The sequence below is a fragment of the Pangasianodon hypophthalmus genome, chromosome 12, assembly GCF_027358585.1.
Source record: "Pangasianodon hypophthalmus isolate fPanHyp1 chromosome 12, fPanHyp1.pri, whole genome shotgun sequence".
Classification (NCBI taxonomy): Eukaryota; Metazoa; Chordata; class Actinopteri; order Siluriformes; family Pangasiidae; genus Pangasianodon; species Pangasianodon hypophthalmus.
The window spans coordinates 10842858-10869494 of record NC_069721.1 but is presented as its reverse complement, the minus strand read 5'-3'; the positions used below and the strand labels follow the sequence as shown (position 1 = coordinate 10869494).

The 26637-nt window shown below is 39.9% G+C and overlaps 1 protein-coding gene across 1 annotated transcript; it reads right to left on the bottom strand.

Moving 5' to 3' along the window:
• On the bottom strand, nucleotides 1–25629 carry shisa9a (shisa family member 9a). Its single transcript, XM_026915487.3, has 4 exons — nucleotides 24806–25629; nucleotides 23420–23526; nucleotides 5941–6066; nucleotides 1–1694 (listed from the first exon to the last, which is right to left on the bottom strand). The coding sequence occupies exons 1-4, from the start codon at nucleotides 25312–25314 to the stop codon at nucleotides 1213–1215; spliced, it is 1224 nt and encodes a 407-aa protein (XP_026771288.3). The 5' UTR covers nucleotides 25315–25629; the 3' UTR covers nucleotides 1–1212.
• Between the last annotated feature and the right edge of the window lie 1008 nt (nucleotides 25630–26637).

Genomic DNA, 26637 nt, shown 5'->3' with positions numbered 1-26637 from the left:
TAAAATTAAACACAACTTTAACAAGCTAATTCTTGGCACAATGTACTGTATCATTTGCATACATATACTGGCAAGAGTATAAATATATATACTTTAAAAATCAATTTCACCAGAAGGTCTGTGTGGAAAAAAAAAAGCCTCCCCCAATCTACTCACTACTGAAATAAAAGTGCTAAAACCCAGTGGTTGCAACTTAGCTGCACATACATCTATTGTCATGAAGAAATATTGTACAATAAGCTTTAATGCCTTCAAGAGGATACAATACAACACATTAAAAAAAAACATTTTAACTATACTGAAGGGAGGTCAAATACTCATTTCCAAAGCTAAAGAGCCATCAGGCACAATTTGTAGCAGAGCGATCATGTTAGTTAACAGTGCTTTTTACTCTACAGTCTCCAGTTCACATGCTACCTCATGGCACTCTGAAACAAATACAGCAGAAACTGGCTGTCTAAGAGATTATACCATTTCTTAAGAATGACATTTCTGGGGGCTTGTTACAAAGTAAATGAATGAATTGGGAGTTTGTTATTCTACACACAGTGAGGACTGTTAGTATGAAAATGAAAGGTACAGCCCTAAAATACCAGTCCGTGATATAACAGTTCACGTCTTTCCGGGATGTCTTCAAATAAGGCATCTGCCACTAAATATTTTTAGATGCAATAAGTATGATCTTAGTCTCAGCAGCATATGAGAGATAACTGTGCTAAAGAGACATCATGTACATCAGCTGTGGTACTGTAAGGAATACTGGCCCTGTGCTCAACATGCCACACTAGCCCTTGAACCTTTGGGTTCAGCACTGCACTTATTTCCTCTTAATTACAGGAGTAAACATTTATTCCCAATTATTCTTCTTTTGTCAGTTTATTAGATTGCTTTTATTGCTTGTTTGCTTTGACTCCTTTCTGATTGATTTTAATTAAAACTGCTTATTATCTCACTGATTGAACACAAACATATCATCATTGGCATGGATATAAATTATAGTGAACATTTCACAAAAACAATGGAATGTTCCTGGTTCAGCTGTTGTCATTGCTTGCTGACCGCCTGGTTGTGTGGCCGATCATGGTGTGACCAGCTCACGTCTGCAGTTACGCCTCCATTCCCCAAGGGGCAGAGTGAAGGTTACAGTCAGGATAATGATCCATTTCTCCTGCTCACAAAGACTGATGAGCCCTTCAGAGACAAGTCATTCCTTCACACAGTCACTTCTGTCTTACTGTTGGTTATGAAGTATGGTTGTGTGGGTAGGTAGTGGTGACTGCGGGCAGTGTGGAGCTCGTTCATCTGACCCACCATGCAGGGCTTCCTGGGGCCATAGGTCTTGCGCCGACCCACAGTCTCTGTGCCCTCCCACGCCTTCAGCATTCCTGGGTTGGCTATGGTGTTGGAGCTGTAGGCCATATGATGATGTGGCACATGGGGCTTGGTGGGCTTGGGTTTCTGTTCATTCTGCTTGGGGATGGGGATCTCGGTGACATATGAGGCAGTGGGCTCCACATGCTCCATCCTCATTGTGTGGAGGGGCAGGCTGCCCTTCGCTCCCAACTCTGTCAAGTGGAGGGGCAGGCTGCCCTTCGCTCCCAACTCTGTCAAGTGGAGGGGCAGGCTGCCCTTCGCTCCCAACTCTGTCAAGTGGCAGTGCTGCTTGTTGTAGAAGCCCCCGTTGACTTTTGAAGCTGACAGCAAAACAGACAAGAATTATGCATGAGGATACACAAAGTTGCAGTTAGAAAGCAATTTGTATTATTTGGTCATTCTTTAAGGGATCATTCAGTTGTGAAAAAATAATTACATTTACATTTGCAGCATTTAGCAGATGCCTTTATCCAGTGTGACCTACAGAAGTGCTTTGCAGTATCTATTAAAAATACATCCTCATGGTAGTTCACTAGGTCAGGGAGTAGGAATTCCATCAAGCTAAATCCCTACTTGAAGACTTTAGTACAACATGAAAGAAAACACACAAGGTGAGAGATATTTTTAATAGAAGTGTTAATTCAAGTGCCTGGTGAAGAGGGAGATCTTTAGTCTTTGTTTGAAGACCATCAGTGACTCCACTGTTCGGACAGCAAGTTCATTCCACCACCTGAATGCCAGGACAGAGAAGAGTCTGATGCATGTCTTCCTTGTATCTTGAGGGATGGTGGGTCCAACTGAGCTGTGCTCGAGGCTCAGATTTACAGTAGATCGGCACTGCTGTTTTTGCCAAGTATTTTACTTTTACTTTTGTCACTGCTGTTTTTGTCAAGTATTTTACTTGAATATGCCCAGGCCTTATTCCAGGTTATATTTACATACCCCAACAGACATTGCCTGCTCACTAATGTGATTCTATTTCACATCATTCATGTCATAACATTAACTGGTTTGTCACAGGACGCTTCTGAAATCCATTGACCATTAAATCCTTATAGTAAAAATGCTCATTGATCTATAAGTCTGCTTCCTGAACAATACAGCTGCATGGTCAGGATCCTAGGGCTAACACGGCCACCCCGAGGGCTCTAATGTTCTCACTGGCATTTGTTTATCAAATGTCTTCTTCTGACCTTTAATCTGTCATGCAGTTCATTGCAACGAGACGCCTGTGTCTGAGTGTGTGCTCACACTGCGCCTCCTCCATTTGGAACACTAATGGCATGTTTTACTCGTTTATAAAAGTCTTCAATTAAAGTTGTTTGCAGGGGGGTTCCAAACAAATATCAGCTTGGTCTATTCAACACATCTTCGATTGCCTGTAAGAGATTTCAATTAAGCTCAAATGGGTCTCAAATGATATTGAGCAAGCCAACGGTATCATTGGCGCAGTGAGCTTAGTTTTACTAGTTGATCTATTCAGCAGTGTCCAGCTTTGTTGAGAGATGTCTCCTTTCACCACATGATTCATGATCACCATAGAATTGTTACTCGAAAGCCCAGCACACTTGTAAATCCTGCTGTGACTTTCTCAGTCTGTGTTTGATGGTTGGTTGCTTTAATGTCCTTGAAGATAAACCTTTCAGGCTCATTTGTCTTGTGGAAAGGGAAAGAGACTTTGGTTGTAGCGGACTTTTTCCCACTGGAGCATGTCTCACTCTCAGAGGCAGAGTTGTTAGTTATGAGACAAATGTCCCTGATGGAGTTCAAATGTCTATTGCATTCATACATTGAGTGATTTTCAACATTTGTTTAGGTAGCTTAATATTTAAAGTGTAACCTTTTTTTTCATGGCAGGCTGTATATGCTGTCTAAAAGCTGTAGTCTAGATTATTTTCTTTTGTATGTAAGTATATTCAAGATAGCAATAGTCAAGCTGGATTTTCAAATTGTTAGAGAGATTTGAAGAATCTGGGCAACAGAAAATGCAGTAAAATCAGATACCATCTGCATCTCATTCAAAATAGTTATAGGTCAGTTCCGTAAGAAGGGGAAATGGTAATCAAATGCTTGCTTAGCATCTGGCAGGGTCATTTGGCACCAAAGTACACAATTCAACTATGTACTTACAGAAATAAGCTTGGCTGGCTTTACAGCAATGAATAAATAAATAAATAAATACTGTTTTCCACGGCATGTCAGAAGTGATTGCAGTACACTAAATTTCTTAAAACATAACTCGACTACTAATTGCAAAAGGTCTTAAGGAGCAATAAGCCCATATTTATTTATTTATTTGGTTCACAAAAGCAATGGCATAAAGCTTAATTTCTAATTACAACCAAAATACTACACCATTTTCAAATCGGATGTTGGAACCCTAAATTCCCAGTTTGTGTTTTTGTGACTTATATTTTTCACTCTACATACATTTCTTATTAGTTTCACTGTAGTTGCTAAATAATGTGGGGACATAAACTGGCCTTTGTTGGACTCACAACAGAAAAATGGATCAGATACCAAGCTGCCATACAGGCTGAATGGAAGGGCCCTGGTTTTTGATTCATTTAAGAGTGGTATGTGGCCTGAGATTTGTTGCCATAAAATGATAAAAGCTATCCTCTGAGGATGCCTTTCCTGATGTGTTCCTTTATTAGTTCCTTTTTTTCTCTGAATCCAAGGAAAATAATTCAATACCTGGTGACCTTAGAGATGCATTCAAGGCACAGCAAAGATAACTATTGATTGGTAGAACTGTTGCTTGTCAGCTCCCTTTTGTTACTTTGGGAATTTTCAGGGAAAAGCAATTAAAATAAATAAATAAATAAATAAATAATAGTAACAGTGACCCCAGGGTGTCCATTTTTCTCTTTTAAATGATTTCTCAGTGTGTCACTCATTGTAAGCTGCAACAGGGGAGGAAAGCACACCTGCAGTGACATGACTGAATACACTTCATGCTCAAATGATACTCTTTTCCATTGGTCTCTGGCTAAATAAGAGATGCAGAGATAAGTGGGAGACGATGGGACACTCATACATCATAATGTTGGGAAAGAGCCATGCATTGCTTGAATGCAGTTATGATTTAGTTGGCTGTTCACAAATTGAAATGTTGAAATTATATCTAAATGTCTGAAAAAAAACCTGAATGAGGTGAAACTGAAATAAAATAAACTATTTCTCATGTAAACTACTGGAATTACAATACAGCAAGGAAATGAGACTGTATTATAGCACACATGCATTATAGAGTATGAACACTCACTGAGCACTTTATTAGGAACACTATATTAATACTGGGTAGGGCCTCCCTTTGCTCTCAAAACAGCCTCAATTCTTCATGGCATGAATTCCACGAGATATTGGAAACATTCCTTTCAGATTCTGGTCCGTGTTGACATGATTGCATCATGCAATTCCTGCAGATTTTTCAGGCGCACTTTCATTCTACCACATCCCAAAGGTGTATTCAGATATTATTGGATTCAGATCCGGTGACTGGGAAGGCCACTGAAGAACACTGAACTCATCGTCATGTTCATGAAATCAGTTTAAGACGACTTTTGCTTTGTGACATGGTGCATTATCATGCTGGAAGTAGCCAGTAGAAGATGGTAAATTGTGGCCATGAAGGGATGCACATGATCAACAACAATATACAAATAGGATGTGGCATTCAAGTGATGACTGATTGGCATTAATGGGCCCAAAGTGTGCCAAGAAAACATTCCCCACACCACTACACTACCTCCACCAGCCTGGACTGTTGACACAAGGCAGGTTGGGTCCATGGGTTCAAGCTGTTGATGCCAAATTCTGACCCTACCCTCTGTGTGCCTCAGTAGAAATTGAGATTCATCAGACCAGGCTACATTTTTCCAGTCTTCAGCTGTCCAGTTTTGGTGAGCCTGTGCCCACTGCAGCCTCAGCTTTCTGTTCTTGGCTGACAGAACTGGAACCCAACGTTGTCTTCTGCTGTTGTAGCTCATCTGCCTCAAGGTTCTATGTGAGGTGCATTCTATGATGCTTTTCTGCTCACCACAATTGTACAGAGTGGTTATCTGAGTGACTGTAGCCTTTCTGTCAGCTCGAACCTCTCTCACCTCTCTCATCAACAAGGCGTTTCTCTCTGCAGAACTGCCACTCACTGGATGTTTTTCTTTATTGCACCATTCTGAGTAAACACTAGAGACTGTTGTGTGTGAAAATCCCAGGAGATCAGCAGTTATAGAAAAACCAGTCTGTCTGGCACCAACAATCATGCCACGGTCAAAATCACTGAGATCACATTTTTTTCCCCCATTTTGATGGTTGATGTGAACATTACCTGAAGCTGTTGACCCATATCTGCATGATTTTATGCAGTGCACTGCTGCCACACGATTGGCTGATTAGATAATTGCATGAATTGGTAGGTGTTCCTAATAAAGTGCTCTGTGAGTGCATTTTGTGGTAAAGAATATATAACACAGGTATGTAATACAGAATCTGATTTCAATTCAGAAACATGCTATATGGTTATGGTCTCTTTTCCAAAGAGTGTTAACTATATCTTGGCCTTACCAACAGCCTTTAGTGAGGCGTATTTATTGAGTTCTTTGCCAGGCTGCTGTTGCTCGTACACATGGGCCAGCTGGCTGAGGACAGGATAGGGGTGGGCCTGGCTCATGTTGTGCATTTGGGCTCCCTCTGAAATAAAAAGAGAAAGTGCAAGTTGGTTAGAGACTTGCATCATTCCTAGACTTCAAGTATTGAATATACGTCAGAATTATTTGTGACTGTTAGGAATAGAGGTTTGGGTCTGGTCTAAATTTCTTTCTTCTCAGACCTAACAACATCACCTTGGGGATCTTATTACCTCAGACAAAGAAAGAGGGCAACAAAAATATCACAGGGATTTTCAGAACCAGTATTTGAAAACTTCACAGATCACACACAGATCACAGATCAGCAGAGGCAATTATTTCAGCATTATGTGCTCCTAAAGGACAGATTAACAAACAAAAGAGCCAGTGGATTGAAGCTTGCACTGCATGTACACGGTCAATGTCACCAGGCCATCTTCCGTTAATGTGGCAGTCACAGACGGAGACAAATGAAGAAATGATACACACGTGCAGGCGGCTCCAGTGATTTCAACACTCACCTCGCTCTGGTAGGTGGAGATAGATTGTCAGCAGTGAATGACGATCAAAGCAGTGTAACCTGTCTGGCATATCTGTCAGCGAGTAGCTCCTGTTGTGACTAATTAATCACTTAGCCTTGCTGCAGGGTTGCTGACAAACGTCGGCGCCAAGCGCCATGCAATGAGTCACACAACACCAGTCAACGTGCTGAATCCACCTCCAGACTGTACACTCAAATACGATATACGACACAGTATTTCACAGAGTAAACAAAGGCAGCAATGTTGAATGGATTTTGCCTCCATAACTGGAAACTGTTTATGCCTCTTTCCTTAGCACGTTATTCAACATGTCTCAACACTGCTTCTCAACACTGCAAAACTGGACATCTTAGGATAGATAAATTCATTACCTTCATATTAGTGCTGTGTTTCCCCCTGACACTTCAAGCTTCACAATTAAATATTGACTGATGTCTCTTTGGGCAAAAGTGCTTAGTTTGTGTTATTTATCCTCTGCCCTCAAGGGATGCGCACTGCAACACCTAGTTTATAGCGTTCCATAAATGAGGACACCTTTGGGCTGTTCAAAAAAGAAAGAGTATGCAAATCAGGAAATACACATCTGAATAATGTTTCAATATTCTATATTTTGAAACATTGTATGGCTCTCTAATTTAAATAAATTTTATTTGTTTAAATTTATCAAGACAAATTTGCTTTGGCAGTTTGAAAAATTGTTAATTTAACATTTTCTTATTCAAGCCATAAAATTACAGATGGGGCACAACAGTCAAGAGCTCACATTATTAGGGAAAAGTCGGAGAACTTGGATGTGATATAACTTGCTTCTTTTTAGTGGAGCCTAAACCATCACTCAGCTATGTGGTGAAAAGCATGAGGTGTGCAATTCAAGAATAATTACATACCAAACCAAAAACCTGATAGAATTTAGAATATCTGAAGTGACAAGATAACATCAATAACAACACATTTTTATAAAGAACTTTTGCTTTGGACAAAATCGCTGCTGTTACATGCTGTTCATTTTGTTCACCACAGATTTCTCAGCCTACTCACTTGAAAAATTGACAAAAGTAGCAGCTAAGTGGGAGTGATCCCATGCTTGGTTTTGTTCAATTGCTATATCTCAGCGTGTTTTGCTTTGTGTTTGGAACTGACTCATCTCTACAGGGAAAGTTTCCTCCCAAGTTTTCAACTGCAAATTGCCTCTACATCATCTTATCCTCATGCTTGTCTCTTGTCATGTGAACACATCTGTTTTTTGTTCCATTTATGATGCATAATATGACACATGGTATGCACCACCCACATGCTTAGGACACAGTGTTTGCAATCAATGGAAGTGAATGGAAGTGAAATACGTATTCAGCTTCTATCAGAATGGATTCAGCAATTCATAACTGGCACTTTTAAAAGAAAGGTAAAGGACTTCATGAAAATTGTACAGTTACTCACTTATGCATACAGCACTATATAGATCTGCAGAAAAGGAGACACACGGTTCAAATTCATACAACAGTTACTTGAGAGGGCACCACAAATACATTATCTTGACATGCCCTTGCATAAGCAGTTGGAACATCAACAATATTATGTGGGCTACTCGAACTATCATTATGCACTGTGGTACTTCTGCATGGAAGTAAAGTGCAGTGATAGTGCACTGGATATACAGAGCACTATGGTTAATAATATAGTAAACCATCCATAGTAAATAACTACAAAAATAATAACCACAAAATAACGGACACCAGAAATATGGTAAGTAGGGAACAAATTCATACATTTGTCTATTTGAAAAACAAGACACTATTATTTTAGACGCAGTATTTGGCTGTCACTTTGCCCAAACTGTTGATTTACAGCTGAGGTGAAATTTTGACAGGGATTTCTGAGGAATGGTTAAGACTGAGGCACTTACAAGACACACTAAAACATTTTACCCTAAGCACAGAGTGGTTTCTACAGTAAACACATGGATATCAGATAGAGATACAGCGTAGTAGGTCTTGTAGAATGTGTGAGGTTTGTTAGGCTGGTGCTACAAACACTGATGTCCTCATAACCAACTCCATGTGGTCATTAATTCATTTCTTCTCATTTCTGCATAATAGTATATCTTTGCTTCTCAAAACAACAAACAAAAAACATCCTGTGCAACAATCCAAGCCAATCAGCGTGCAGTTGTGACTGTCAGACCAAAGGCAATGAAGTGTGTTTTAAACTCATTTTATCTGTGACAGGCAGACTAACAAAACACACACTGCAAGTAATTAATTTATTAAAAAATTAACAAGTACTTAACAAGTATTGAAGTGGTTAATTTATTGTATCATTTGTTTGGTTATGATAGTAGCTAGTGATACCATCAAATTGTCTTTTCTCACCACAAATGAAGAATATCCTTGAATGACAAAGACACAATCCAATAGAGTAACAGGCAGGTGAGATCTTACTAATCGGATAATTTAGTTATTCATATTTCAAAAAAAAATCCCCAGTGTACATAGATGAGTAACCACAGCTGAACACTGATCTAAATAAAAAAAAGAATGGGATGATGAGCACATTGTGTGATAGTCAGAATTGCAAGATCAAAAGACAGCAACAACTTTGGGGCAGGTGGTTAATAATTATGTTCATTTTCAAAGCAATTTCTCTCTGACAGCACAATCAATCAGAATACCAAATGAACATGCTCCAATAAACCTCAGATATGAGCAAAAGCTGACAATACATCATTTTCAGCACAACTTAAAATGGTGTTAGAACAAAGCTGGAAATGTGTTTTTATGTGAGTTCATGACCAGAAGGTTCATATCTTACATACATTTAAAAAAGTTTTAAATACATGTAGGGGGATATACTACAAATGTGAACGTGAGAATTAAGGTTGTAGGGACATGAGATATATTATAGGAAATGAAAGCAAGAATAGATGTATTAGGGACATGACTCTTTCAAAAGCAAACCTAGATCAAATCTGCATTTTCTGCAACAAACAGTGCAGATCATTTATTGGACTATACAGCCATATTAGGACCCACAGATATGGAAGTCAGCAGCAATGGACTACCACAAGCAAGCAGGGTGGTGGATGGTATAATTCAGTTAGGTTTTAATTACACCAGTTTCCTGCTTAAGCTCCTCCTCATCTCCTCATCACAGAGGTGGGAATATATTCTTCTTGTTGTTCTTCTTTTGGCTGCTCCCATTAAGGGCTGCCACAGTGGATCATTGGCCCGCATATTTGATCTGGCACAGTTTTTACACCGGATGCCCTTCGTGACACAACCCTCCCTAATTTTATCCGGGCTTGGTACCCACACTGGGAGTTTCGAACCCGGGCCGTGGGGGTGAGAGTGCCATGGCCTACCCAGCTGTCCTCCAGGGACACAGAGGTATGAATATAAATAACATAAATAATTCATTTAGTCATCTTCAGCCTGCTTTTTATCCTGATCAGGGTCATAGTGAGGGCAGCCTATCCCAGGAACACTGAGGTGCGAGGCTGGAATACACACCTACGTACAGTTTAGAGTAGCCAATCCAGAACATGTAAAATCCCACACAGACAGTAACCCAAGCTCAGGATTGATAAGGAAACCTGGAGCTGTGAGGTGGCGATGTTACCTGCCGTGCCTCTGTGCTGTCCATAAATAATTGTGCTGCAGTAGTAATCAAAGTCCTGTCCAAAATCCCTTTACTTAATCCAACTTAGTGTATGTGCAAATAGTAGTGCTCTGAACCCTGAACGAGTAAAGCTTTCTCCTAATTCAGAACCCTGTTTTTCTTCTACCACTACCTTTTTAATTCTTTATCAGCCTGAAAAGAGGCTTTCAGTTAGACCGCCTTAAGCTATGCATGCATATTTTCTTGTGTGATATCTGGGGCAGCAGCCCCTCACTTTCTCCTTGCCTAACAAAATGATTCTTTTGCCCAAATACTTGGAATTACCCCAGCTTTTCATGTAACGCTAATGCCACCCGAATAGCAACAACTAGCTAATGCCAACCGAAGAGCAACAACTACAACAACAAATTAAATTTATTTGTATAGAAAATAAGGCCAATGATGTTGAGCTCCCATTTACGCAAGGACCCTGTAAAAACTTGAAACAAGTTTATTGAAACAGTATCAAAATTAGACAATGTAAAATAAAAGAAAAAATTATAAGAAAAAATAAAATCTAAATTATGCAAAAATATATAAAACAAGATTTTAAAAAAAAGCATCACAAACAAATATAAGGTTATACAGTTTTTCTCCAAACTCTGAGTCATACATAATAAAATTATATCGGCAAAATACACTTGATGTAATCTAGGGCTGTAGCTGCTATAAAATTTGTAATGTCCATCATGCATTAATAAACAAACTGAAACAAACACCACTGATTGTGTGTCTAAAAGCCAGGATGCACCTGATTCAAGAGGACAGCCATCAACTACGTAAAATAAGACATGTATGTACCCTATTTCCATTTCAAATGCTGATTTGTAAAATGTCACCTCTTTGAGATGAGCCATCCATCAAAGCTTGTTAGGCTGGTGATGAATCAGGTTTATGAGTGTATGTCGCTCCCTTGCTTCACCTAAGGATTTGTAAGCAGTGGTAAGGGCTCCCAAGTGGCACAACAAAAAAGCATTTGCCTTATAGTCTAGAGATCATGAAATTGAATCCTGACAATACCACAGCCAGGCATAATTGGCTCTGCTCTCAATGTGGGGAAGATAGCATTACTCACTCCCCTGTCAATCAGAGTGGCACTAACATATCTTGGGCATTTGTTAGCATCATGTACTGTATGTAGCAGGTAGCTCTTTTCTTTTGAGTGTGTTTAGCTGGCCTTTGATATAGCATGAGCAGCAGTTCAAAAAAGACAGGGGGCTGTTTTCATGTGTTTTGGAGGAAGTACATGCTAGTCCTCACCTTGCCTGGTCGGTAGCTATTGTGTGATAGAGGAACTCTAGCTAGCTAGTAGTTAGAAATTGGCAATGACGAAAATCAGAATTTAAAGCCAAAGCAAGAAATAAAGCAAGAATTTATAAAACAACTCATATGGCACTGTTTGTTCAAAGAAAACACACAGAGACAAACAAATGATACACACAATTCATTCAATTGCAGTTCAGGGGTTCAGACCTCAATTAAGAACTTGCAAGTTGCATAGTGCAAGGAATGGTGAGTTATATTGTGCTTTAGTCCGCTCAGTGTGGGGGCTCTGGTGAAGGAATATGGCATGTCGGTATTGTGAAGCAACTTTGCTCTACTTGCCTGGATTCTCATCGCCTTGCTGGCTTCCTTGGGGAATCTGTGAACAACTAAGAGCAGGATTAGTGCAATGTTTATGACTACAGTTACTTAACTGTTATCCCTATCTTCTCCTGGTAGAAGCAGTATACTTATTTTAAGCTCCATGCACTGTCAGATGGAGGTGCCTTGCTAAATCAGTGACATCTAGCTGTGTGTTGTCCTATCCCAGCCTGAAATATGCATACTTTTTATGATTTGGTAATTCTCTAAGTGGTAGTGAAGTCATTGTTCATGGTGCTGATCTTTGAGTGCTTTGCTACTACAGCCCCTCATCACTTCTGTTTGCAGGACAGAAGTGACTGAAATAGTAGTGACAATTTGTGGGCACTGGTTCAGATGTAACGGCTTCCTTTATCCAGCAGAAGGTGGACTTAGTGCCAGAGTCCACTTTACTCTCTCTGGCTAGCATTTCCTGGTCAGATGTGAAAGGGGGAGAGTTCAGTGATAATACTCTGCCAAACTAATAATGTTTTCTTTATGTTGAGTCAAGATAAATTCTTTAAAGTCTCCACATTCTTTTCCTGTGGTACAAGGAGGTCCCTGTATCTCTGGTCCTGTGACTATCCTGGGTTGACTATTAGCCTGGCCCCATGTAGTCTGTCTAGCACTTTGTATTTGGCATGAGCATCATGACCTAGCCACAAAGCTGCAATTCACAGGTCTGGTAGGTAGATTTGCTCCTGTATGTGGGGCTGCATACTTTGAAACCTTGTGAGTCAGACTCCTCTCTCTGATTATCCTCAACCAGTTGTCCCAGATGAGTCCCAAGCTGGGGTGGGAAAATTGTCAGCCAGGAAAATCCTGGACATGGTTCACCCTGGTGGAACAGCAACAGTAGCACTGTGGGATGTATGATTTATTCTACTACACAAACCCGCCACCACTCAGATCAGTGTTTTCTCCATTGTGAGGGTGCACACTGGCTTGAGGCTGAAACCCACTAGCCAGGGCCTTCCTCCTGCCAGGAGGAACTTATCAAGCAGTTGGGATCCACTGCTGGTACCTGCTGCATTGCTCCATTGGAGTTTATTCCATTCAGGGTCTAGGAAAAGTGGCTTCCTATTTCTAGCCCCACACCATCAACAGGCTGATCTTGTAGTGCTTAGTCTGTAGTGCTTAGTCGCTACCACTTATTGTAGAGCCTTTCAACTGCTTTTAAAAAAAAACATGTTAGTGCTCCATTGTTAGCCCCTTGATTACTTGGGCAGGTGACAGAAAATCCCAGTGTGATTAGTGGCACATCATGCAAAGAAGTTGGTTTATCTGCTGAACTGTATAGGTATCCTGCAACTGTTGAATTGGGTTGTAGCAGTGGTCAGTCTTCCTATTTCAAAGTGGATTTCAACTGGCTACTGGCTAGTAAATGGTATCAATGACTAGGCCTCTCCAGACTAGGCTCTGATTAAGAATTTGGGTCCTTTTGTGCTTTTCCCACCCTATGCACATGGTGATACATACCACATCATCTTCCATAACTAGCTTAGTTAGGAACCTACACATCCTGCAGTGGGACTGCTGTGCCTGTTTGTAGTGGGTTCACAGTAGATATTCAGTAATGTTTTTCAGACAGACATACAACTCCTGAGTGTCTTGGACTGAGGAGATACAGAGTCAGTTGGTCTTTTGTCTGCAGAGGCATCAGCAAAGACATCCGAGGGAGAGAGATTATTAAAAATAAAATGCACAGTTACCACTTATCCTTCATACTTATATTTATCCTTTCCATCCACATGATGCCTGCTGGGGTACATAAGGAAATCGGTGGCCTCCAGCTACTGTAGTCCTGCCCAGCCCTGCCTGGAGGGCATATGCTATAGTTTATTTTGTTTTGGCTGCCCTCTTTGGTGGCACTGAGTTCACTGTCCACAATTGCTTATCTTATGGCACTTCAGGTCAGTCGTACTACTGCCTGGCTAGGGTATGCCAATTTATTTGACCTCTGTGCAGTTTATCTTTGTATCTGTTGTACCACCCATAGTTTCTGGAATGCTCACCATATGATCATCTACTGGGACTGAATATGTCAAGGTTGCTATAAATCAGACCATAAAAAGACCAAGACAACAGTGCAACCATGAGACACCTTTCCAGAAATTCATTAAAGATGCATGAGAATATTTTGGGAGCTGCACATCTTCAGCGATGATAGTATGAGAAGGGCAGCTGGGCCCATGAGTGATTTCCGTTCCACATCAGAAAGAACTTTTCCTCCCAAGTCTTCCACTTGTTTCTGACATTAGCAAAATGCAGGCAGCGCAGAAATAATTTCAGCACACTGATTGCAAGATGCCAAGTATTATCTCCTCAGGGGCTTATCTTGCCCACCCTGTGATGTTTATTTTTGTGCTTATACCAGGGTATTAACCAACAGACAAACAAGCGTGTGTGGCTAAATTCTATGTGACATTTTGTCATACATACTGTAGGATTACTAAACCAGGCACAGTGAACTAAGAAAATCTGGTAATGTATGCAATTTATAGTTTAAATGAAATGAGACAGGACTGTTATAAAATTAATAGACTAGAAATGCTGCTTTCATCTCTAATATTAACGCCATTAAACCCTGTTAAAATAGACCCTATTAAATCCTATTAAAATTTCTAATAATAATAAAAAAAAGAAAGCTAATTGCAATACATTCTAAAAATATTCCCCATTGATTCCAGTAGATATCACTATTGTAATGTTGCTATTCATTATGAAAAATATAGTGATAGATCAGAATGCTCTCATCTGCAAACAATGAAAATCATATGCAAGGATTTTTAATATCAGAGTTAGCAGCTTTGTATTATGTATGGTGTCAGCTTTGGCTTTTGATAATGGAATACTCTGATTCCATTGTAAATCTCATATCAATGATTTCCCTGATTCCTTTATCAATTCCCACCCACTAGCTAGCTGGTCCCTATCACGCAACAGCTACGAACCATAGAGGGTGAAAGCTAGCATGTGCTTCTTCTGAGACTTGTGAAGCCAACCACCACATCTCATCACAGGGCAGCTGAACACACTCAGAGGAAATCTCTAACTGTCCTCTTCTGAATACATGAGCTCACTGGGGAGAGTGTAATGCAATCCCTCTCACCCAGAGAGCATGACCAATTATGCTCTCTTGGACTCCCAACCACAGATGGCTGTGGCATCAATGGGATTTGAACTTACGGTCTCCCAATAATAGGGCACATTTCTATTGCAGCATTGTGATACAATGTGCACTGTGATTTTAGTTGTTTATGAGCCTATATTTTTGTTGACACAAAGCAAACTGGCAATAATGATAGTTTATGTATCCATTGAAAAGCAATCACACTGTAGCATATCTTCTGTTTGAGTACTATGCATCTACTCTTCTCTTCTCTTCTGGAAGCTCATAAGGCCAGGGATAGTGCCTTAGCAACCGAGTTCAAGAAGCAGTTCTCCATGGCAGAGGATCTGCTAGTAAAAAACAAAACAAAACAAAAAAAAAACCACTGATACTAAGGCATGAATTTCTTCTGAGGAAAAAATAAATCTTGTAGCAGGGAAACCCATATGGAGCCAGAAAATGCCCTTGAGCAAAGATTAAAACTCTTTCGGCAACTAAGAACATAGAAACTTTGCCTGCAGATATCACTCCTCAAGGCTTAATATTTAAGACAGAAATATGGTGATATCATGTGCATACAACAGTAATATGACTGACTGATCTGAAGCAAAACATTTTCAGCGATGGATATTTGGTTACCATATCATATCATCTTTTGTGTGTTTCCCCCTAGGAATTTAACCTAAATCAGATAACACAGTAAGATTACTTTGAAGAAATTTGCCTTAAATTTGAAGAACCTGGAACTGAGCTCTTACTGAAATCTCTCTCACTTTCTTTCTCTCTCTCTCTCTCTCTCTCTCTCTCTCTCTCTCTCACTCACACACACACACACCCCTAACCTATAGGTGCACTTTGTGGGTCCACAAATTTGTCAGGCAACCTCTATCCCATCCATCGGTTTTAAGAGACTATGGTACAAGTGTATCAGGCACAGCGGCATTGCTGTGTTCTATGCATACTTACTGTCCACTTTCTTAAAGAAACCTACCTTGTTGGTACATCTTGTAAGTACACATGGAAATCATCTTCTTGGCCTTCCTGAATGATAAGTGTCTAATCGCACTTGGACACAGTTGGCTGGGTATTTTTGGTGGAATGACTGTTCTCAAACCAGCAGTGATGAGTTTTTTTTAAAAACTTTTGTATGCTGCTGTGCCTGATATACAAATATGCCAAAATCAGTAAGTGTACATTTGCAAAATGCAACTATATGGTAAGTGTACCTGATAAAATGCAGGTATGGCCATGCATTTACTCCAACCTGTGCTATTCCCTTGCTCGTAGGAAATGGTGTAGTACTTATTTCTCATTCTTATATAATGTATCATGTTATACACTATGTGACCATCACACCCATATGTGCTTTTTGAACATCTCTTCACAAATTTAGTCCCCCTTTGCTGTTATAATAACCTACACTCTCCTGGGAAGGCTTTCCACTAGATTTTGGAGTGTGGCTGTTGGGATTTGTGCTCATTCAGCCACAAAAGCTTTAGTGAGGTCAGGCACTGATGTCAGGGCAGGAGGCCTGGGATGCTTCCAGTTCATCCTGAAGGTGTTAAGAGGGGTTGAGGTCAGGTCTCTGTGCAGGCCAATCAAGTTCTTCCACTCCAACCTTGACAAATCATGTCTTCATGGAGCTCGCTTTGTGCACAGGGGTATTGGCATGCTGGAACAGATTTGGGAAATTGTAATATTACAGCATAAATAGACAATTGTGTGCTTCCAATTTTGAGGCAACAGTTTGGGGAAGACCCACATATGGGTGTGACAGTCAGGTGTCCACAAACTTTTGGCCATTTGGTGTATCTTCAGTCAGAGATGGCATGTTTTATATGCATTATATTCTGTAGGTATATTCATGATCATCTCATTAATACTAATTACTAATATTGAACACAAGTAATTTGAGGAGGAATATTTTGAGGAGGCATTTTTCTAAAATCTTCAATATGCTACAAAATTCCCTATCTTCCGTGATGGTGAGATTTTGTCCACGTAAAGTCTGAGCTGAACAGACAGATAATAGAAATTATTCCAGTCTCTGTCATGTGAAATGATAAACAGTTTAACAGTGCTAAATGCTCTGCTGAAAAAATCCATTAATCTGTCACTTCCTTCACTGCAGAATACTACATGTAATGAAATGCATATTTTTTTCTCTCTGTGTGTGTGTGTGTGTGTGTGTGTGTATACAGTGACAATGCACACAATGCTTTATGTGAGGAAAGTGAAGAAGAAGGAGCCCAGCAGGTTCTGATCGATAATAATAATAGACCTTATAATTGAGGTTTATAAAGGAAATTGGAAAGGAGCTGGTCTTAAAAGGATGAGGTCTAAACTGCAAATAAAATATCGGTTAGGGACAGTAGAGGTTTTGATCTCTGGACCATAGGAAAATGTGCTGCTAATCAACAAGACTCTTTCCCTTAAAAGCAAATTAACTAACATCTGTAATGTTTTACAAATATTAAAGAAAACAGACAGTATTACAATAATAATATTACAATACAACTGTATTATGTAATAACCTATAATCGCACTATCTGGTGTCACCCAGAAGAGGATGGGTTCTTTTTTGAGTCTGATTCCTCTCAAGGTTTCTTCCTCATGTCATCATTTTCCTTGCCCCTGTGGCCTCTAGCTTGCTAATTAGAGATCTAAATCTATGGATTTCTGTAAAGCTGCTTTTATGACAACATCTATTGTTAAAAGCTCTATACAAATAAAATATTTTGGGTCAATTTAAATATTCAAATGTATTTTGTTTCAGACTGGTTTCAACTTCTTAGGGGTTCTCTGAATAGTCATTCTGGATGGCTATTCTTCCTGGTGTTGCTCGTGAGAAATGGTAAAGTGTTAGTTAAATACTTCTTCCAGCACAGTGCTTTACTCCTGTACTAGCATGACTAATACTGTTATTTGTATCTGACAATTTTGCATATAATAACTACAAAGTCATGGAGGAAGCTAGAATGATGCCATATCTAAAATCCTATTTAATGCTCCTGAAAGAAATTAACTTCATGATCTGTGTCTGCACGAGTTCCAGAGACAGCGTCTGAGATCTACAGATAGTCAAATAGTGCATTTGCATATATGCATGAGACAGAAGGAAATAGTGAATAAAGGGCAAAGTATAATTCCCCACATTACTATTATTTTTCCCCCAGGGTATAATTCCCCACATTAATAATACTTCTTTTTCTGTTATTTAGTACATAGAACCAAACCTTTCGTTTACACACCCCAAAGACAGAAATGCATGGATTGTACTTGGATTTTCTTATGCAGTCCCCCCAATTCATTTATATCTCATAGCCTTTTTGCATATTCCTTCAAATTTTAGCGTACTCTCAATAACAACAGCACTTGTTACAACAGCAGCGTTTGCATCTGAAATAAAATTAGCACTGGCACCAAGTACTAGACCTGTATGTGCCCCTGTTTCAGTGACGCACATCATCTGACCACATGTCCCTCCCCCCAATGTGTTGGCGGCCCATGAGGAAGTAGACTGCCAGCCTGTCCTCCGGGTGCAAATTCGGAGCCAGTATTTCTCGATGGAGTTCTCCAGGAGTGTGGACCAAGCTGGTCCAAATACACTCCCAGCAGGGGGCTCCTGTCATGTTAGCATGGCAGTGTTAGTGATTGTGCTCAGTGAACCAACAGAAATATGCTGCCTGCCTCAAGCAGCATGAACCATGGCCCAGTAATCAGGGTGGGACAGACCCTCAGGAGAGAGGGCTGATATGCTGCCATGGCCATACACACTGTGTTTTCACCCAAAGCCAGTAGCCTTGGAAAAAAGGAAAGAGTGAAAGAGAAAAAGAGAGAGAGAGGTCATGCCATCCAGTGGATTATATATGAAGTGTTATCATTGAGAAATAAGAGCAGAACACATGGATTCTTCACAATGGAACAGTGAGAAAATGAGAAGTCCTTCACAAAGGCTAAAGATTAAGGAGGATTTCTCACCATAAGGAATTTCAGAGAGCTTAATGGAGCTTTAATCCCTCTTTGTGATTTCTGCTCATCTCTAGACCTAGGGCTATGAGCAATATCTTACTTATTAGCAAGAAACTCAACTCCTTCCACAGAATAAAGATTATTGCCTGAAATTAGAGTAGTTTATAAACCATCCACATGTTTAATATGGCTGGGGATTGCACAAAAGCCAGGTATTAGTATTTTATTTAGCATGCATTTCAGAATGAAAATTGCTTTAAAAAAAGGCATATTTATCAAACAGGTGTGAAACTGTATGAAAACTTCATGATATAACAGGCATAAAACCCAGAACAAAAGGTATTTCATTTTTAGCAAGGTGTTTAATATATAACAGAATATTTCAATAGAGAAGGGCAGGATGCAATGCACAGCCTAAATTATTTGTTTATAGAAATTAAGATTGCAATATTCTTTTAAAACTGCCATCTGATGTGACTGTTCTAAAAGAAAAAAAAGTCTTATATAAAACTTGTGCCATATTTAATTAAATTATTGATATAAGAGTTATTGATCATAAGAATAATGCTTTTTTCATGTGACATCATCATCTATATTGGTTAACAATGTAATGTTTTTGGATTTTCTTTATCACGGTATAGCTTTACACAGGTACTGGAGATCCAGATGTATAAGTATCCTCACAGTCAGGAAATATAAGGTTTGGTATTTTGGGTTGTCTAGTAAAGACTTGCACAGTGGTCAGAAAACCACTTAGAAGGATTGGTTTACATTCCAGCCCTTTTCATTAGAATCAGTTATCAGTGGTTCATAAAGAGTTGCATTAATTACCACAAGTTTTCAACCACTACTTTTCTGACAGCATATTCCAAGGGTAAAATATAACCACAATACAAATCTTACATTGGCATGGAATTTGATGTTAAAGATGCACACTTGATCACAAGTTTTTTTTTTAAAAAGGTTTTGTCTTTTAACATGCATGGTTTGGGTCCACTTATCCCCTTAGAGGAGAGGGTCACTACAAATCAGTACAAAGTTATTCTGAGTGATTACCTTTATGCCATGATGAAGCTTTTCTACCCTGAAGCTCTCTTCCAGAATGTCAGTGTTCCCATCCACAGGGCACAAGGGCTTAGGGAATAGTTTGATGAGTATGAAAATGCTGTAAATTATATGCTATGGCCTTTACAGTTACCTCTGAGAGATTCTGTCTGTCCACTACCAAAACACCAACTGAAGGAATATTTTTTTGAAAGATTGGTGTTTATCACTCCAGTACAGTTCCAGAGAGTTGAAGAAGATATGACAGCTCCCATTGGAGCTGTTCTACTGGCTCAGACATTACTAAGACAACTTGTGTTGTTTTTCTTCCCCCTGAATTTATCACCTGTTATTACCTGTCTGTATATCAGGTGTCTTTCTTTCATTTCTTTCCTTTTCATTTTCTTTATATTTTGTACAGTCACTGAGCCTGATCATTTTGCATTCCTTCTACTCTGCTAATCTATTCTCCATTGTTCTGTAGTGTGCTTGCCATGGTAATCATCATGCTCCCATTTCTAATCTATTTCCTCATCTTTTTCATTTTTCAGTCATCACAACGGCCGTGTGTGTAAAGAAACAGCTTTTTACCTAGATTTTTTAGTGTTGTGTCCTTTTACATTATGAATATTTTTATCTTACTGAATTAAAGAATTGATCATTCTCTCTGGTAATGGTAAGGGAAAATCTATTCATTTATTTTTAACAACACACTGAGGACATTTAAATTGGCTAAGACTACTAATTTTTTAAAATTACTTTTGCTATATGGAATATTAGGGCATTCATTACTACTGCCACACCAAATCATATACATAAACCTTTTCAGAGAGCTCACAAATAAAATGTTCATTGCCACTTTTAGAACCAGGTTTATACATTTTATATTAAAAAAGGTGGTACATGAGTGGTAAGCGGTACATAATCTGTCTCTAACTGACATTTATCAACTGTATCATTTTAATGTCCCTCTTACAAATAATAAAAACCTGCAAATCACAATGACCAAACACACTCTTATTGTAATAGCACCACAAAAACACTCAATTAATAAGAGATAATCCTTACAAAGCGCAACAGCCACTTTCAGAAAACAGACACTGAAACTAAATTGTAAGTATACAAGCGCAAAAATTAAATTTTCCCAGTACTGAAGTAACACTCACCTTGGTAAATCAACACATACAAAGCTTATATAAGTCCAGCTGAATACAAATACACAAAGTAAGCTTTAGTTTAGCACTGAGGATTTTGCTATGGATTCAGTCTTAGGAACATATATCTCGCTCCAGTATCTCAGATGATTACAGACACTGATCGATTCCAGACGTCTGCTAGCACAAGGCGCTAATAAATGAGAAATAATAGGCCCATTTAGAAACCGTATTAAGGAAATTCATTTTAGCCAAGGTACTGAAATAAACCCCCAAAACAGTGTGTGTGTGTGTGTGTGTGTGTGTGTGTGTGTGTGTGTGTGTGTGTGGGCACATACACATAAACAAAAAAGATTGGGAAGAAATAACAACTCCCTAGGACAGCATTAGAAACTTTCTCTAATTTCTCTTAGAAGCTTTCTCTAATTGTTCTGTTTTCTTTGACTGTGTGAGGATTTTATGGCTTCATCCACGAAAAGAATTCCTATTTTTCTGTAGACATTCTGATATTCTGGACTAAGCAAAAAGAATTTCAGATCTGTCTGGCTGTAACAGTGATGCAACTGATCAGCATGTGGAATGAGTACTATTGTTAATAAATCTGAAATAATTAAGACTGAGAAGGACTGCTAGAGGCACACATTTTTAATCTGTTCAGGGTTTTTCAAGCACTCTTTCTGAAAGTGAAAATTGGATCTGTGATCTGTGCAATCAGGGTTCTAATTCAGAGCTGACTTTCAATGCACTGCATTGATGTCAAACACATTTCTTTTTCTTTATGTCCTTTTTTCCATTAAACACAGTGATTTCACATTTTGGCTTATCATCTCCTTTTTGTCTAAAATGTCTAAAGATGTCATGAAAGATTTTATTTGTTCGGCATCTATGCTGGAGCTTTCTCTCGTGGCATCACCTAAGAGCTCCTGTTCTTGGAAATGTAGGACAAGAAAAGCCCAGAATGGATCTGAAGAGTAGAATGACAAAAGCATGAATGGATGTGTGTAACTTACACTTTGACATTCAGATCGAATAACTAGATCACTGTTTTCCTTTGTAACAGCATGTCCCTTGATTATCAGGTTAACTCATTATAATCATGTACAGAGGCTATGAGGAACAGGTCAGAGAGAATAATGCAACTCAACATGAGTCACTCTACTTTATTAATCTTAGCTTTGATAGTGAGTGATTTCTGAATACACTGTGCTTGTCCTTGCCTTTTAATACAGGCCTAAAATATACTCGTATTACCCAGATACCTGAGGGCTTATTTGTAGTTGATGTGAAACAGACAATTAATTAAGCCATACACTGAGTAAAGTAATCAAGAGTTTTAATGAGAATTTTAATAGCCTTAATGTTGTACCACCTACATAATGTCCCAAAGCTCTGTTGCACTATCTGAACATATGATTGTGAATAAAAACCTTCTGGAATTCCAGTGTTTAAAAACTAGTCACCGCATACACACACACTTTAAGTAAAATACAATAAGCCTGTAAGAAACACATCATGAGCTTCACAGTTTATTCTGCATGCATCCCTTGGGCTTCTCATACATAGCCTACATACTGTACTTGGCTTGATAAAGTTTAATCAATACCTTATAAATGAAGAGAAATGCTAATAAAATTCTGTAAAATAAGGATCATAAAAAGAGTTTACAGCTATTACATTACAAATGGCGGAATTAAGTGTCTGCAATAAACACTGCTGCTTGGAGTGTCATCATCTAAGTGATGAAACAAAATGAAAACAAACTACAGTCTTACATTCTCAGTGTAAACCAAAATGGTTCCCTCTAAACAAACCTTTAATAACCACACAAGGAATGATGTAATCACCATGGAAGGAGATTAAATTAGAGATATGTTTAAACACTCCACAATGAGCCATTCACTTTGAGCTGCGTGATTCCAGTGTTATACAATCACAATACACAAAACCACAGCTGCAGCCCAAACCACCAAACCATAAAATATGCTTTCACACTCAATACTTCTGTTCCTCTAAACGTAATTTTACAGATTAAGGGTTAGAAAAGTGAGCACAAATAGAGAAACATTCATTTTAAACACCCAGAGAAAATAAAAGTCTGTATATTCAAACACAGTTTGAGCTGTATTTCATTTGTGGCCTTATGTGAGGACATGTTGAAGGACCTTGCTTTTTCATTATGTCTTATATATTGTGTAATTCCATCTCAACCTAGACATATAAACATGTTTGAAGTGTAGCAATGTGGTGCTGCCTCATGCTCCTGCACAGCTGACGAAACATTATGGTAAGGCAAAAGCAACTCCAAATGTGACTTACGCATATTGTTTGCCCTCGCCTGCATGTTGTCATAGTTCTGTGCATGTCTTCCGATGGCTTCTTCATGTTCAGCTTGACAGGCACCTTGCATCACACTTGCTACAGCTCTGTCAGGGAACAAACATTTTACTCAATTAGTGAGCAATATGGGCCGTGCCTCGAAAGTTGACTGCTTATATTAGCATATTTAGACTTTTCCCATGTGCAACTCAGATAACAGTGGTCACCAGCTCTCCTGCTGGAGATCTACCTTCCTACTGATATGTCCAAAAAAAAAAAAAAAAAAAGGCCTGATCCGGTTCCAAAAGGGCATTTAAGAAAAAGAATGATGAGTGGAAGCAAATATGGGGAATTTAGGCAATATCAGACATATTAATAAGGTTTGTTTACTTTCTTATCTTAATAAAATAAGATGTTTTCCTGTAATTGATATACTAGATTTTTAGAAATAGATCATTTTAGCATACAGAACGATATTTCTCAGGTAACATGTCAACAAAGGTGTCATAATATCTGAATTCATATTAGGTCTTCAGAAGGATGATCCCTGCGTTAGGAGACACCCCAGTGCTACAGTGTGGCTGCTGTCCAAGGTGCTGACTTTAAGAGACCCTTACGAGGGATGTGATGTTGATGGAGGCGAGATTGGATGGACTATTGACAGGCAACTATTCCAAACTGTAACTTTTCCAAAGAATGATAAACTGTTAAAACTATACTAACCACAAATAATCAACCAAAAGCATCCCAAATTATATCTAGCAGCTCAATGCCATTTTTTTTTCAGTTCAGCATGATTAAACAAAGCAGTGGACTGGTGAGGCTTTTCCTCTGGCGAGCTGCTCACAACATGAAGCTCAACACACTGTGCGTAAAGAAAGAATGGTGCGCAGAACGCAATAGCATACGAATGCCTTGAATTGGATTCTTAAAAAAAAGTTTTATAACCTTCTTGTTGAGTTTTGGAAAAGATTGAATTTCTCATAAGAAAGTGCAGAGCGCGTAATGAGAAATGCAGTGGTGGTGTAGTAGCTGCGCATGTGTCCCATAGCGCACATCAGACACACTCGCCTCATCCAGCTGCCAAGCCTCATTTAAACCTGGTCTTCTTCCAGTTATGCTCTGGTCTAGCACTTTATCCCGAGTGTAAGTGTGTAAGCAGATGATTTAGTCCTAAATGCGACTACAGACAATGTGGGGTCTTAAGATGAAGTGTTATATCATCAGTCAGACGCAGGGAGTGCGAACACGGCAGTTTGTCAAACTCCGCCGTCTTGTAGTTCATTAGACTATGCGCTAGTCTGAAATCACGCCTTTTCACGCAAATCTCATATAAAGCGAGAAGGCAATAGTTCAAAAACTCCCAGTTAAGTACTTTCAACCTACCGAGTCATGTTTTCCCTGTGAGGTCTCTGCGCCTTTTCCAGTCCAAGTTTGGTAAAAATCCCGACGAGCGCCATGATGGCCACTACTCCACAAACGACGTACACGATTAAGTTGGTCTTGTCCTTGGTCGGATCGTGCCTCGGGTCCGTCTTCTTGTACGGCGTTTGGCCTTTGAGCCACACTGGTGTGTTGTAGTTTGTGCACAAGCTCTGATCCAGGCGCGAGCTCTTGTACGCGCAGCAGAAGCGGAAGCCACAGGTGCCGCAGCAGTACAGGTAGGTGCCCGTGCGGCACACGAACGGCGGGTCCCACTGACCCATCACGTCGTAGTAGCCGCGACACTCGTCCTGCGTGTGCGGCTTCTCGGACACGCCGCTCTCTTCCGAGCCGTTTGAGCCCGACAGCACGACGAATCCCTCGAGCCGCCGCTCTGCTTCACCATCCGCCCTGCACACCAGCGCCGTGACCTCCACCAACAGGTACTCCCACAGCAAGACCGTCCATCTCATCCTGCTCCCGATCTCAGTGCCAGCGGCTAGCAGGTGGAAGAGAACAGAAATGTAAGGACGAAATTGTACCCATGCGGAGTGCTTTTCATCATTTTTCTTAGATTTCTTTTCTTCCAGTTTTCTTGGACCTACACTGGTAAAGTCCACAGGGGTTGTTGTGCGTTCAGTCCAAGCGCACTGAAAGGTTTTTACTGTACTTTCAGCGCAGCGCGCAGTCTGTGTGTGAGTGATGCTGTGTGCGCGTGCAGAGCCTCCGAGCAAAACCGCGGGCAACAGCGGACTCTGCGCGTCACACTGAGAGAGAGAGAGAGAGAGAGAGAGAGAGAAAACAGAGAGAGAGAAAACAGAGAGAGAGAGAGAGAGAGAGAGAGAGAGAAAACAGAGAGAGAGAGAGACAGAGACAGAGACCAAGAAACCAAAGAGAGAGAGAGAGAGAGAGAGAGAGAAACCAGTGCGAGAGAGAGAGAGAGAGAGAGAGAGAGAGACCAAGAAACCAGAGAGAGAGAGAGACAGAGACAGAGACCAAGAAACCAAAGAGAGAGAGAGAGAGAGAGAGAGAGAGAGAGAGAAAACAGAGAGAGAGAAAACAGAGAGAGAGAGAGAGAGAGAAAACAGAGAGAGAGAAAACAGAGAGAGAGAGAGAGAGACCAAGAAACCAGAGAGAGAGAGACAGAGACAGAGACCAAGAAACCAGAGAGAGAGAGAGAGAGAGAGAGAGAGAGACCAGAGAGAGAGAGAAAACAGAGAGAGAGAGAGACAGAGAGAGTGAAAGACCAAGAAGCCGGAGAGAGAGAAAGAGACCAAGAACCGAGAGAGAGAGAGAGAGAGAGAGAGCAAGAAACGAGAGAGAGAGAGACCAAGACACAAGAGACAGAAAGGAGAGAGAGAGAAACCAGAGAGAGAGAGACAGAGAGACCAAGAAACCAGAGAGAGATGAGAGAGAGAGAAACCAGAGAGAGAGAGCAAGAAATGAGAGAGAGAGAGAGACAGAGAGACCAAGAAACCAGAGAGAGATGAGAGAGAGAAAGAGAGAGAGAGGGAGAGCAAGAAATGAGAGAGAGAGAGAGAGAGAGAGCAAGAACCAAGAGAGAGAAAGAGAGAGAGAGAGCAAGAAATGAGAGAGAGAGAGACCAAGACACAAGAGACAGAAAGAAGAGAGAGAGAGACCAAGAAACCAGAGAGAGAGAAAGAAGAGAGAGAGAAACGAGAGAGAAATGAGAGAGAGAGATGAGAGATACCAAGAAACCAGAGAGTGAGAGAAGAAGAAGAAGAAGAAGAAGAAGGGAGGGAGGGATTGATTTAACAACACAGTGCACTTTGCAG